We start from the raw sequence: 15,614 nt of genomic DNA, 5'->3' as shown, positions 1-15,614 counted from the left end.
CTTTCCCTATGGCATCTAGTCCATTTCTGAGAGACATTTATCTGTCCTGCTTTTTAAAATCTCCAATGATGGAGACTCCACGGTCTATTAAAGCAATCCTTCCAGTGCTTCAGATGTTTTCCTTAGGTCTAAACTAAATCACCCTTGCTGAAGAGTTAAGCCTGTTGCTATCCACAGAGAACAAGATCACTTTATTCTCTCCTTCTCTGCAGCGATGCGAAAAAAGGATTTTTTTTGTCTGGCCTCTGTTCAGTAGGTTAACATCCTTCAATTTTCAGACCCCAAACTGGACACTCTATTACAGTCAAGACCTTACTAAAGCCAAGCTAGGGCGGAGGATAATTCTGCATCTACCACAGATGTACCACATCCCATTTGTATGGTCTAGGACAGTGTTGCTTTTTTCCTGTTTTTAGTCAGCAGTCTATTAGCAAACAAAATAAATACAAATCCTGTTCTACAGATCTAAGGAACCGCCATTCCACATTACCTCACCTTATCTCGTGTCTTGTTTATAATAATGCCCGGGGAATCCATGTGCTAATTCACACCCAGCTTGTAAATTAAAAAATGGAGCACTGCAAATGGTAAGGGACATGAAAGTGGAGTCTTGCTGTGGAGGTGAGAAACTGTGTTTGCAGGACGGTGGAAAGCAGAACTTGGGAATGGTCACCCAAAGTCTTTTATTGCCCCCCTAGTTGTTTGGGTTGGACCTTCCTGATTCATATGGACTGAGCACTCCAGAAGGGAATTCCTCACCACCCTGTAATCAGAACTTTTATGTATAAAAGTATTTTCTTATTTCTCTAGTTCTTCCAATCTACAGATTATAAAAGATTTTAAAAAACTGTTTTCCTTATGGCCATCTTCTCTTGACTTTTGGTTTATTTAACAGGAGCTTGGAAATTAAAGAAACACATACTTAGTCACTTAAGGGATGATGCTGCATTTTAACTTTGTTGCATGTTTTTTAGCTGTCACATTTTTTAGGTGGAAGTCATCTGCAAAGATGCAATTCTTTTGTATTATAGATTGTAATTTTGAGCCTACTTCTTTTTAGGGCAGCATATATTCTTAAAAGGGAATCTCAGAGTAAAAACTGCTATCTGAAATACCCAGATTTTTATTTAATAACGGGTATGGGCAAAGCCTTACCACACAGGTTTCTCATCTTCACTTGCCAGTAGCGCAGCCCTGTCGTAAGGGCATGAGATTGCAGGCAGTTTGTGCAACACCTAAATCCTGCTGTTTTATCTGTACTTTGGATCACAACTGTTTGGAAGGTTTGATCTCAAAAGCAAAATCTCCATTATGGGTAATTTGTTAAGACTTTTAAATTTACATCAGGAGCCTAAGGGAAAAAGAGAGCTGAAAGGGAAATTTAATTCATATTTCATAAGCAATTAAGTGGTTACAGATTTTAAACAGAGGCTTTCAGTCTGTTTCTATGTGTCTCCTCCCTCTCAAATCTATGGGAAAATGCTTAATTTAAATTCATACATCTTGCACAGAACAGCTATTGAGGTATTTTAACTGACTGTAATTTTAGGTTAATGACTACTTGCAATAATAATATTGAAAAATTATCTGATGTCTAGTGCATATTTTTGCTCTCAGAGGAATGCGTGCTCTATGAAACTTTTAAAAAATGGTCTCCTATGATTTTTAGAAAAATAATAATCTATATGCTTACCTAGATAGATAAAATCAATTAAAGGCATTAATTAAATTTGAGTACTGATATAGCAATATGCTATCCAGTTAAATTAAATGTTACTTCTCAAACCATCTAGAACAAATGTTTGAAGAGATTTGTCTGACACTTATCTCAATTGTAGCTTCCTCAGGACAAAGACAGTCCAAGTACACATTTGGTGAATGTAATGCAGTGGAGTAAGAATGAGCAGTGAAGAATTCATGTTAACTTGCTGCAAAGTTTGCAGCACTCAGCAAAAGAATCCTCAGGGCTGTGTTACCTCTCTGACAGGTGTGTATCTGAGAAGGACAAGCTAGTAATGTCATCTGCTCACCATGCTGTTCTGTTAGACTGACTCGTTTGTGTTTGTAGCCTGAGCAGTTTTTATCCAGTCTTATTCTCTCTTACCCTACACAGTCACACTGGCTATTGATGCATTTCATTTTTATGTGTGGCTTTTTCTTTGGTGGAATCATATCTACTTGCTCTCTTCCAATCACATGATGAAAAACCTGTGGAACATCGACCTTAGCTGGCCCATTTTCTGCAATCAGACTTAAAGTATGAACTCTGATCTATAGGACATACAGGCCCTGATGCGACAGGCATGCAGACTCATGGCAGAGGCAGTAAACAGGCACCTGACCTGTCCTGCTTGAAGAAACTGGGAAAGCTCAGCAGCATGCAGTCAACTACACGCTTGAACGTCTTGCTAGGCAAGTCTTAGGCAAGCTATGTCTTAGCTAGTATTTCAGACTGTTTATACTATCACAATTTTCCAAAACAGTTCTTATTTCACTGGTTGTCCTGTTAGTGGCCCAGCTGATTAAGACATTTGCCTGCAGAGGGCAGAGCACATTTACCAGTAACACCTGTCATGAAAATAACACTTAAATCAAGGCATTTCTCTGCGAGTGAAGTAATTCCTCTGGCATTGCAGCTCTTCTGGAAGACTCTCAGTGGACAAGTTGTCCCTGAGAAATAGCGACTAAACAGGTTATTAGTGTCAAACTAGAGGCCTAATACAAAAATTAAGGAGGAGAGAGAAAGTAACAGACACATTTTGCTACATGAGAGCTAGTGAGAAAACCAACAGGTAAGAACTTGCTAAGATGGGCACAAATACAAAGGCAGCCCATGATGCTTGGGTTAATGTGTGATCATAGGGGTACAAGCTCATTTTGGTGAATCAGACCGTAAGATTCAGTCACTGGTTTCTACTGTAAGGATCTGGAAAAGCCTTGGTGCAGGTTCAACTTTTAGATTTTTAGAAAGGAAATTACTTTTCTGGATGACAGAATAGACAGTATAAACAAACTCAACATCACTCCAGCAGACAGTGGAAAAAGTGGGTATGTTGTTTGAACAAAACCTGGAAATTACTAAAATGGAAGGTCACAGCAATCTTAAAAAAATAGACCTGCAGAGAGAGAAAGCTCAAGGACAGGGTATTTTTTACTGCCCAGAACTCTAAGAGCTAGCAGCTATCATAGAATACTGACTCATTAGTAGAAATCTGACTCCTCCTTTCCAGGAAAGGATTTATTTTATCTGTCTTGAAAGGCTGGTTTTATAATCCATAGGAGAAAACTGTGCCTTTGCTGAATGTGAGCACACCATGAAATGCCAGCTGGTGTAGTTTTGTTTTCTATCTCGCATTTACTCGCCACTCAGGAAAACTGGGCACAGTAACTAAATCCATTAATCACTTCACATCAGGCTAGAAATACGAATAGCTTAAAAGTATCACAACACATCCTACTGATTGTTTACACTGGCAATGGATTAATTTTCCACGTGTAAGACCCACTCTCTACTACCTTAAAAAAAACTCGTTTAGCCCATATTCGGCGAGTCCTTACCTCACTGAACTAAACTGAATGAACTACAAACTAACCTCAGTCAAACCCGCAGGGACTAGAAACTAAACCAATTCTCTTGAAAACGACATGTGATGTCTCAACGAAATTTCTCCATGCTTCCGCCTCCTCTCTGGGACAATCTCAGGTCTTTAAGAGGATGATGGGTGCAGGAGATGCACCATTCCCATCAAGTAGAAAAGCATTATAATTTCTCACAAAGTTTAGGAAACTGGTTTCTTGTTATTGCCTCACTGGACGTGAGACTTAAGCTGGCAGGGTGTTTGCTCTGCATATCTAAAGATACTTTATCCAGTACTTCCTTGGGGTGCAGAGCCACCTTCATATCACCAGAGGATTTCAACAGTCTTGAGCAGTGAAAAGTTGCATAGACTGAAGATTGTTTATCCTTTTCAGAGAAAAGGAATTATAAAGAGAAGAGAAGCAATAGCTAATTTGAAATAACATTGCATATTATGTACATCGAGACTCATATATTTGATTCAAAATGAGTGTTAATTTGAAAAAGGACCAATGGGAGCCCCAAACCCTCCAGAGTAATTTCCTAAAGAAATGTATTTTCTAGAAATTAAACTTTGCTTTCTTAATGAACACATTTTGAAGAGATGAGTTATTGGTATTGTCAATTCAAATTACCAGTGGATCCTCCTTGCAAAAGAGCAGTCCCTTTTGAGGATTTATGGTAAAACGAAATAGTAGACAAGGATGCATCTTGTTTGTTTGTTTCCCCCCCAAGGATATATCATTAATGTGTTTGTAAGAACTAATATGCATGGCCCCCAAATTACATCTGTGGAGTCATTATAAAAAGTGCTTACTGTATTGCCATATAATTAGATTCCCTATGCTGAATATATTATTTCAAAGCTGTCAGAAGAAAATTACAGACCTTGTGTAACTCCACAGGAGTTGGTGACATGATTTCTTTCATTTCTTGCTTAATTTTTCTCAGAACCATGGACTTTCTCCCCACATCTGATGGCAACGTGTTGCTACGAGTAGTTTGACTGTAATGTGGCCTTACAGTACTTCTTTCCTGGAAGCTGGCTTGTCTTCCCAGCTGGCTACGAGGTTGTGGGTTTTCATGATTCAAACTCATTGTACTTCCTGACATAATTGTGGCCTAGAGCATTAATGAACAGGTTAATTTTTAACACAGAATGTGGGTTAAGTAAGGGGTCAATTCATAGCAGTAGGAAAATCATCTCTATTCTTTGTTCAAACACAATCACTCAGGGCACAGCAAAAGGCAAGAGGATAGATGTTCAATCTGCTTGCAAATCACTATAAAATAAAGGACCACAACAAAACACACCAACAATAACAAAACCCTATGGGCAAAAGTTTTCAGATGGCATTTCAAACTAAAATACTGAACACTAGAACGACTACACTTGTAAGCTAGTCCCCTGGCAGACCAAAGAGTGTGTAGTACAGTCACTTATTTTAAAAATACTTTACATGTAAATAAAATTATATTTAAGTTGCGGCTTAATTGCATTTGTTGGAATCGGAGCTATAGGAAGGCATTTACAATTCAGATTGTGTGTGCAAGGTAAAAAAGTGTGAGTCAGCAGAATATGTAGGCAGTTCTAGAGTCAGCGCTGGCAGAGAGAGTGCCCGGATACCATCCTGGGCTGGCGAATGCTCCGTGCAGGTGAGCTTGCCGTCTGGAAAGCAGCTTTGCACAACACGCACGTTGCAAGAGTCACTGCCTCAGCACAGCACTAATACTTCACAGATACAAGCCCCTGTCTCACTGCTGGTTTTAATCTCAGTAAAAGCTAGCCTTTTATGTCAGATGTGAGAATACACGGAGGGTGAAACCTTGAAAGACAACGACGGCAGTCATCTCACCCACTCGGTGGAACGGACTGTCATGGAAAGCACCCGTGCACTGCAAGGAGCCTCCTCCCTTGTGAAAGACTTTCTGCTCTGGGCAACAGAAAGGCAAACGCACTTCGGCACAGCCACCGTACGGAGGTGCCACTGCTGGGATAGGGAGCGCCGAGTTCCCTATTTATTCTCCCTGGTGCTGATGGACAAGTGAAAAGGGAAATTAAAGGGCCATAACCTGAACTCTGACTGGGACAGGATGCAGGCAGCCTGCTTAAAAATAAGAAGTAAAAATGAAGCGGGGAAAAATAAGGGGAAAACTGGCAAATGTTTGCTTCTGACTCTGGTGAGCACGTCTGTCACCCTTCTTTCTCCCAGCTACAGCACTACTTTCATTACGAGATAATATTTTGTAGCCTTAACAGTATCTTTTTGTGCTCAGTAATGACTGATATTACTCCCTGATGGAGCAAAAGCATCCAGAGGACTTGGCAAACAACAGTTTTCTTTGCTCTTTGGCTGAAAATGTTGAAATGCAAAATACTAAGGAGTCTTTGCACTACGCAATGGCAGTTCATAAAACAGAGGCATCGCCATTCTCAGCATCCTGTCACACTGAATGAGTCTTGCTTTCTTTTCAGAGCTGTGGGTTGTGCCACAAGGCGATGCTATAAATGATACAGCACCTACAGTTCTGAATTTCACTTTTGTGAAAGCCTGGGGAGAATTCAATGTGTTGAAGTAACTGAATTCTGGTCAGCATGAATGATCTATTTCCATTTCGGAATTGTCTATTTCCATATGCTTTTATTGTGCTCTGAATATTGAAAATTGCAAGAGAAGCCTGCGGTACCAAACCACACCTAACTATGGAATTAAACCAGTATAACATTTTCTCCTACATTTCTCTCGTTTGCAATAACAAATACATGAGATTCACATTTTTCTACCCATACATGCAATACAAAAGCCATAAATCTGAGAAAGTAAATTAATCTGAACTGAAAAACTTTCACCCAGTTATGCCATTCACATTCCTCCTGGCTGCTAAAGGACTTTATGTAACACAAAAATGAAAATGAGATTCTGCCAGTTTTGCAGCTCCAGGAATTTAAAAGAACATAAAAGAAAATATTTTAGGACTTTTCATTCCTCAGCTTTAAGTGGCAGCATAATTTTAATTGTTCTGGTAAGACAACTTAGAGAAAAGGTGATTAGAAAAATAAAGACCCAAAGTTACTCTCTCTCTGTTCCCTTCTCCCTCTACCCCCCTCACAATCTAACACGAAGCACAGTTAGATTTGCAATTAACTTTAGGATGAAACATGAAATTTGTTACGTAGTGAAGAAATTGCTGTATAATGAACATTTCTCACATTGGCAGCTTTTTTCTCAAAGCGGTAAGATTATACGTAAACATTTTGAAAAGCTGATTTTCTTTTATGTTCATCTTAATCAAATTAAGTTTGAATTTAAAAGACAACCTACAACATGCTAAGAAAAGCTGCATAAAGCGTCTGTCAGAGAATGGGATGCATTGCTGCTGGAAGGTTATGCCCACTTAAGAAGTCCTGCGCCATTTGCTGCCTGTGCAGACAGCATCAATGGTTATGCATGGCAGAAGCTGCAAGTCAAAAGCTCTGGGGTGAACATGTTTATAGAACTTCAGTTGCATTGTACAAAAGAAAACAGCTCTGGTAGGGGTGGGGGAGGCAGCTGCACAAGCAAAAATATAAAGGTAAAGGGTAGGTACCAAGAGAGTCATGTTTCTCAAACACAGACGCCTGTCAGCCTTGTCCTGTGGAGAGGGGTTAAAGCTTTTAAATGAATTGGTGTGATTAGTGCAACTTAAAAGAAAAAAAGGAGAAAATAAAATGAATGTAAACCAAACCAAAACCATTACATTTCTCTATAATTGGAAAGAAAGGTTAAGATTGTTCTACCTCTAGTTCCCTCAGAATTCCTGACTGGCCACAGGTCTCTAAATCCTCCAGAGCCTGAGACCAGAAATTTTCCTCCTGGTCAGCCTCGGTGTTATCATGGGTACCTGCGAAGCTAGATTTACAATGAGAGGTTAAAAATGTGGACTTTTCTCCCCTCGAAAAATATATTTTAAACAAGTGCCTTGCCACAGATTGCAACTTGAATGACAGAACGTTACGGTAGGTAGGCAGGAGAGTGGGGAAGAGTCGCTGATCAGGAGAGGCTGGACATGCAGAGCACATGACAAGTCTTCTCATAACCTGGCAGTCACTAGCAGCTGGCAGGATCTGAGCAGCGAGTTATTTAGTAAGGAGATAAAGGGATTCCAAGAACAATTCAATACACATTTTTACTGGATTGAAACTGGGACCTACCTATGAAAATTAATGACTCAACCAGTAGCTGTGTGCAGAGCTGCTCCGTGCAACGAATATTGGCAATAAAACCTTTCAACCTCACAGACTTCCCCCAGGGGATAGGAAAAAACCCTCATTTTTGCGAACAGCATTTTGCAAAAGGGGGATGGCGGTGCTTTTTATCCAACTCCTTCAGCCTAAGCTGCATTTATCATTATCAATTTAAGATCACCTGACTGCCATCATATAAACTGCTCCAGTCATTTCATACACTAACACAGAGAAACTTTCAGGGATGCGACTTTCTTACACGGAGCCTTAGGTGTCTGGTGTTTCATAAACGCACCAAAGCTGTGTTACTGGCACTCTTGAGCAAGAGGCTGGTGACAGCGATGCTTAGGGAAGCTGCCCAGCCAGAGAGGTCTGATAAAACGTGCCAACTCTGGACTGCAGCAGCACAGCTCAAAGCAACACCATTACAGTGTACCTGTGTGTGGGGAGGAAGCGAGGAAGCAGGGTTTTTTGCTGTCTTAGCAAGGGGAATCGGTTCCATGAAGATCACACAAGCGTCAGAGCTGCTGTATGGGAGAGGGCTGATTATGTGTAAGGCGCGGGGGAAGGATGAGGAAGGAAAGAGAATTTGCTCTTTCGCTGTTACTTTGGAGCAGCTGCCCATGGACTGCAGCTAGTGGTGCTTAATAGCACCCAAACAGAGCAAACACTATTATGGAAGCATCTGAGGCCTTGCTTGACAATGTATTACTGAGAATAGTGCGAATGTGACGCTGTTAACAGAATAGCTTTACACAGGAGAATTGTCCAGCACAGCGGACGACGGCTCGAATGCTTCACACACGGCACTCTGCCTCAGAGATGCTTTCTTGCAGTTACGATCAGTCAGGCAGACCACGGTCAGCCATTTCAATCTCTTATTGCAATGATTCTCCACCTAGCATCAGTGTCTCTTCTAAGATATTGCAATAGATACAGCAATGGTGAGAATACCTACTCAGATCACAGATGCAATTCCTCCCAGGCAAGATAAGAAAGTATTTAAAACATGATTTTAGAAAGACCCTTCACTTCTGAAATCAACTCTTTCAATAAACCTAAGTAGTTGTTTTAATAGCCAGTGTTGAACATAGACTAATTTATCCATTACAATACCTTTCTTTATGTTGCATACTAATACTATAATATAAAATGGAACTAGAGTTAATGAACAGGATTATTTGAGGCAATTGTCTGCGACAGCAAAGAGTGGATTTCCTAGAACTGGACGTCCATTTTTTCTCTGACTTTTGTGAAATCTGAAATCTCAATGCCTATACGTCTGGACCTCTTTTTAGCTGAAGGAATTCCTTTTTCTGCCCTCAACTCCTCCTTTGCTTTTTCTCTGAGTCTTGTCTCCTGGTGTGTGAAATGCTCAACTTTCGCATCTCTATTACAGCCATGTGAATAAACTGATTTGTAGCTGAGCTACTGCACCAGAAAAAAAAACGGTACCAAAATAATTTCTCATCTAGATGCTTTTTTTTCTGAAACCTGAGAGATTGATTTTACGTCATGTGAAATATTGTTTGACCTTTGGTTTTCTGATGTTTATTCAAAGAGCCAGCAGAAATTTAGATGCCTAAAAATGCTGAAGGAGAGGTAGTGGGACAGATATGAAGACACAGGTGCCTATGATTTTGTTCTTATTGCTGTATGAGAGAAAAAATTTTTTTTTTTTTTTGTAATTCAGGAGGTGATAGGGTGTTCTAGGATTTGGCAGACTCATTCCTGTAAGTATTCTGTAAGTAAGTAAAAAATTTTCCATGGAGCAGGAACTATAACAGACTTGTCCTACCTGCCAGTGGTAGGTAGACACCAGGCTACAGAGCTATTTAAACTCTCTGGTTTCATTTATTTGCCAACTGAAATCTCCTTGTCACTCAATGGCATGTTAATAATGTGTTTTCTGCTTTTACCCCATTTTTTTCCTTTTTCTCATTTCAACTGTCTTTCCTTTCTCCCCGCCCTTGCCCAGCTGGATCTCACTCCTGTGCATTCTTTGTTCTCTTACCTGGAAGTATTCCACTCTTCCAGCTGTCCTCCACCTTTCCTTTGCCCACCAGAGGCACCTTTCCACACCTTGCCCTCTTTCTTCGTGCTCCTGATGCTCTCTCCCCCTGATCTTTCTACTGAAGTTTGCTTTAAATGGTTTTCTTGATTCTCTCCCAGTGACTCAGTTTCCTTCTGTTGCCACACATTCTTGGAAGCTGTGCTACACAAAATAAAGGTTAGAAAAAATTACTTTTTAGTGTTAGAGAAGAAAAGTTGCTTAGCTAGAGGCAGAGAAGAGGTAGCTTTCTGGGAATCCCTGTAACAGGCTGGAAAAACAGACATGCCCTTCTCAGGTACTCCAGCACTTGGTATAGGAACACCATCAGGTGTGGCATAATCCATTTTACAGATACAGGGTTAAAATAATCATTTTAATTTGTGCCATATATCTCTGGTGTAAGTTACATTGACAAGTTAAACAGACTAATGTGCATACTTTCTGTTGAATAGTGCTTTAAAATCATAGTAGAATATGTGCTCTCCATTTAGAAGATCCTGTATTTTACAGTCTAGCTTCCCAGTTCACTGCTCATCAACTTTTTTAGCTTACTACTTATGTACCTGCAGAACAGTAGCTGTTGTGGAATCTATGGCTGCATCTCATCTGAGAAACAAAATATGGGCTTTAACTGTGGATAAAGATGCTGCTATTAAAGATATTAATTTACCTAGAATAGGAGGTATGAAGAAAACTACAGTCATTTGCTTTATTAAATATTGTCCACCACTGGTCTATGAAAACTTCTAGTATGCTTCTGGCCAGTAGGAACCAAAGGGGCTGGATACGGACTGAGAGTTCAGACATGCCCAGATCTTAGCTATCATCTTGCCCAGACTTGTCTCCAGAAAAAATGCTACTGGGCAACCTGCTGTATCAGAGGATTTGTCATTCAGCTTCTGAAAAGCAGTACTGGCATCTAAGCCTTGCCTTGATTTGCATTTCAAAGGTAAAAGACTGGACCTTACGGATTTACTTATCCAGTATGTTTATACAGGAATCAGAAAAGTTTTCTTTAGTACTATACCTGAATTTCTCACAGCCTGGGATTTCAGGCTCGTGCTGCTACACCAAGAAACTATATTTCTAATGAAGGACATGCATGTCTGCAAGTCCTGAGGACAGGTACAAAGAGAACAGAAATCTTTTTTTAACTGTGATGTCTGTCTTCCCTTCTCTGAGGAAGAACTGTTTCTTGGCAGCAGTTACCCAAATCTCTGCAGTGGTTCTGCTGCTGGATTATCCTTAGAATGGAGAATAAGAGACTTTTGGGTTTTTGGATCTTTCGCTATCTCCAAGCATTGTCAACTTAGCATTTTTCCCTTGGGAAGTTCTTTTGCCTGCAGAGAAATTAACTGAAGAGGAGATTTACTTCTCAGAAGAAGAGAAATGCATGGCAAACTACCATAGCTTTGGACAAGACATTTCTACCTGGGTTGCTTTGTCTTCCTACCGAATCACTGCAGATGTCTCAAACATTTATGGAAGATGACTGTAACTTCCGCTTCTTTGACCAAACTAAAATGAAGAATTTTCAGGGAAGACAAAAGATTAACATGCCAGTTTTCTTTAGCTGGAGTGGAAAACAGAGCAGTTTTTTTTGAAGCTTACCCAGGGGAATGCCCTAATTTTTAATGTTTGATGTACCCTAATAAATTTTGTATCTCATATTTAAAGAGTTGTTACAGCTGTGTTAGAAAAACATAATTCCATTTCAGACAGTAAGTGCTCATTTCTGAGGCACTGCTGCAGCTGCAAAGCAGAAAACAGAAACTCGTACGTGAACTTACCTGCTTGCTGTAGGTCGGTCCCATTCGTCATCACTCAGCCCTGCATCATGAAATGGGTGGTTTCGTGGTTTGCTTGGAGGGGACAAACTAGTCTGTTTAGGACTCCTCCATTCATAGGCATTGAAGTTGTATCCTGAAGCCTGATAGTTGTGTCCTAAAAACATAAATTATATATTTACAGCACTATATACGTTGTGATGACAGAAAAGCACATCTATGGAGATGGGTTCTATAGAACTTGGATACGGACACGATTGCTGCCTTTTTTTGCAGTAGTAGTCAGACATTTAGAAGAATAAATGACCTAAATTATGGCTGAAATTAGGTGTGCTCTAGAGCTTCTCCTGTGAAAGTCCATTGAAAGTAAAATCTTAAATATATCTAACACTGTTCTCCTACTATTTGTGTCTCAGCTGCTTCTGATGTTTAGTTCTGGACATTTTCACCGTTTATCAATTTCCAATTTGACATCATACATTGAATTCTAGTGAATAAATCACATGTTGCAGATGTGTTAACTATGTGTTCACATGGTCATGTGTAATATGCCCAAAATTAAACTTAAGCTATTAAGAAAACTGTGCTTTAGACCTACTGAAAAAAAAAGTTTGCAAGGGTGCATTAAAAGAGCCCATCAACTCATCTTGCAGGAAGTGATTTCTTTATCAGCCATTTCCAAGTATTTCAAGGCTGTGCAAGCAGCATCAGACAGCCTTGATATCTGAAGAGTTTACTTCTGGGTGCTTTTATCATACAAGCAATGTTGGTATTAGTTCAGTAGTATTTCTTTTACTGAATTAAATGTAATTTGGATTCCAAATAGGAACCAGACAGACTCTGGCTTCCAAGTGTTGTGTCAAGAACACATGGATTGACTTGTCACAAGCTGATGCTGATCTGGTAAGCAAAATCCATTATGGCAGAACTCCTATACATGTATTTCATCTTGACATATTCCTTTCCTAGCTCTGTAGTTGGCATTTTCTGACGTGCATATTGGATTAGGAAGTTCTGTTTTGTTGATGACTAACAAATATCACTGCTGTCACCTCCCTAAAGAGGGCAATTTGCTTCCATAAATCAGCTTAGACCTGTCTCCCTCAAATCCCATGTAACTACAGAGTTGTGTGCATTTTCCAGTTAATTGGCAGACATGACATACTCCTAGATTCTAGGAAGGGTTTTGGTTGTGAAAGTGTGACTGCTGTGTGAGGAAGGTGCCGGATTAGTACGGCAGACACATCAGACAAAGGTACAAAATGGGGTATTAATTCAAGGAGAGAAAAGACCGCTCACCAGCATTAAATTAGTAACTAATAGGATAAAAGCATTATCTGGTACTCCAGAAATATTCCCCAAACTCCTCAATTTGCTTAGCCTATGCTTATGCTGAGAAAGGTCTGGAGAGAAGCCAAACTCAACTTGACAGGTCAAGACAGAATGAACTTTAATAGAAACGTGGGTCACATTAGTACCACAGCAAGGGATAAGGCGCAAATCTGATTACACTCAGGCTGTTTAGCAGAAGTGCCATGTACCCAGCCAAGCCTGGGCTGATTTTTTCAAGGGAGTAAGGAAAAAAAACTGTTGTGAGATACTGGTTTAGTTTCGTTACGGCATCTGAATCATCAGGACTTTAGGAGAGCAGTCTGGGCCTCAATCCTTTCCACAGTTGAACAATTTGCTCCAAATACCACAAATTCACCCAGGAAATGAGAACTATCATTTTGGCACTTTTTCAGCAATACTTCTCCTTAGAACTTAAAAATACCAGATGAGAATCTGACATGATTTATTTTGATAAATGGAACAACACAGTTAAAAACAGAAAAGGGGACAAATTCATCCCAATTCTAACTCCAGTGATATACAAACTATACAGGGGGAATATAGCCAAATACATTGAGTACTACATAAAATGTTATATGTAACAGTCAAGTAAAAGTAAAATGTAGAAAACAGGAGTTATAATTAAATGTATTTAGACTGTCTTGTTAAAAGCAAGTTGATGCCAAATACATGCAATAAAGCTAACATACTTAACAATTAAAGAACATTAAAAAATGGCCACTAGTAGTGACATCAGCTATTTCTTGTTTCAGGTAGCTCAGCAGGTTTCAAAGGAAACGTTCTGCTTTCCAGAAGAAAGTGCCAGTGTTATCACTGAGCAGGCACACTAAAGAATAGCAGAACTTCAGTCTATATGGGAAATCTGCTGGGCAGAGCTCGCTTTCAGTTCTCTGTGTGAGGGTACAAAACAAGCTGTCCCTGAGCTACTACCCATGCTCCTGGAAAGCAGCAGAAAGAAGCAGAGAAATAAAATTGAAAGAATGTGTGCAACCAGAGCGAGTGAGAAAAAAATTATTTGAAGTAAGGATCTACCTGTCCAAACACCTGCCTGTATAGTGTTAATACCTGCTTTATTATGGAAATAAACATTTTAAAGAGAGTTAATTGAAACACTGAAGCTGTGTGGAAGTTATTTTTCTTGTTATCTAGAATATTACAAGATGTCTGTATCCCTCACTGCCTAAATAAATGTGTCTTACAAATTAAAATCAGATTATCTGAAAATCCTATATAAAACAATGGTGAAAGAGAAGCAGAAAATTTAGCGTTAGGGAAAATCATGTCTTTAAATAGAATGATTGCTTTTGATAGCTGGAAGTTAGATGTTAATGCTGCAGAAATGAGGAAGAAGCAAAATATTTACAAATCATAAGCAGTACCTAATGTTCCCCCTTCAGCAGTTTATAATAAATCTGTTGTCAGTTAAAAATTACTGCATACGGGCATCAAATTCATGAACATCTTCAGTGTGTTCTGTGCCTTGCATTGATCTGTATTTGAAGGATAAACTCATTTAAGTTGTGGATGAGCTATGGACTGGGTCCATTCAGATGTCAGTAAAGCTAACAAAAGCCTGTTAATGTATTGATAAATGCTTCATAACGCATCACTTTGTCAGGAAAGAATGAATCTGAGGGCAGCCAAGTGTAAGAAATCATGCTCTCTGCCAAGGTGTGTGGTCATAATGAGACACCGGCACATTACAAAGTACAAGGTTAAAAGTTGGTACAGATAAAGCTCTCTGTAAGGCAAAGGAAGGTCAACCATGAAAATTTCTACTTTAAGTGTCAATTGCATTCTTGATAGTACCTTGATTTCCAAAGCTGGTATCAATACCAGAGCCATCCCATGACTCTACTGCGCTGTCAACACTTGGGACTGTAGTGGAATAGATGTCTGAGAGTTTGCCAGATTTCTGTGCAGCAGAGGTTTCGTCTTCAGCATCGCTTAATTCACTTATGTGACCCACAGGGACAGAAAATTTCTTGGGACTTGTAGCTGAATAGGATTATAAAAATAAAAAAAGGTGGTGGTGGTCATTGCAGTTCTAAGAATATGCTTTTTACTACTGACATGATGTTTTTCCAGAGATGGCCTAAATGCTTGTTAATCTGTAACAACACATGATTAAAGACTATGGCTACCCTTGGCCATACTCACCATCTGTCTGCTTCTTGATTTTCAAGGTGACAGTTTCTCCTGCCATCTGTAATAAATGAATGGCTTCACTCAAAGGTTTTCCTTTCAAGCTGCTACTGTTTATTGCTAGGATTCTGTCTCCTATGTGAATTGCCCCAGTCCTACAATAAGAGAGAGAAGGAAAACATTGAGGAGCATAAAAAGCAACAAAGGCGATTTCTTTGCATATTTGGAGCATGAAAGTCTCATCTCCCTTCCTTCCTTTCATTTTGCTCTGTATTACAGAGTAATTCTTTTGTTAGAAATGCTTAAAGCAAGTCACCTTTGTTGTAGTGACAACAGCAGGAGCTGCGGCATGGAGATGTGGATTTCTGTGTTCCTGCGGTAGCTGAATGAATGGATCACCTATGAATGATATCCACTGCAGCCCACCTGTTTAAGAGCACTCTCAGACAGCTCAGTAAGTTCTGAAATGAATCA

At 39.7% G+C, this 15,614-nt stretch overlaps 1 protein-coding gene across 1 annotated transcript in view; it reads right to left on the bottom strand.

Moving 5' to 3' along the window:
- The window catches only part of GRIP1 (glutamate receptor interacting protein 1), a gene marked incomplete at its 5' end in the record, with an annotated part of 49,074 nt that overhangs the window by 3,986 nt on the left and 29,474 nt on the right, over positions 1 to 15,614 (bottom strand). Inside the window, 6 exons of the mRNA XM_010289456.1 lie at positions 4,466 to 4,699; positions 7,356 to 7,467; positions 9,817 to 10,017; positions 11,646 to 11,799; positions 14,805 to 14,993; positions 15,156 to 15,295. Of these exons, the coding sequence (XP_010287758.1) occupies positions 4,466 to 4,699; positions 7,356 to 7,467; positions 9,817 to 10,017; positions 11,646 to 11,799; positions 14,805 to 14,993; positions 15,156 to 15,295 (1,030 nt within the window). The remainder of the gene's footprint in view (positions 1 to 4,465; positions 4,700 to 7,355; positions 7,468 to 9,816; positions 10,018 to 11,645; positions 11,800 to 14,804; positions 14,994 to 15,155; positions 15,296 to 15,614) is intronic.

Source organism: Phaethon lepturus, unplaced genomic scaffold, assembly GCF_000687285.1.
Source record: "Phaethon lepturus isolate BGI_N335 unplaced genomic scaffold, ASM68728v1 scaffold8276, whole genome shotgun sequence".
In the NCBI taxonomy this organism is placed as follows: Eukaryota; Metazoa; Chordata; class Aves; order Phaethontiformes; family Phaethontidae; genus Phaethon; species Phaethon lepturus.
This window is presented reverse-complemented; position numbering and strand designations above follow the sequence as displayed.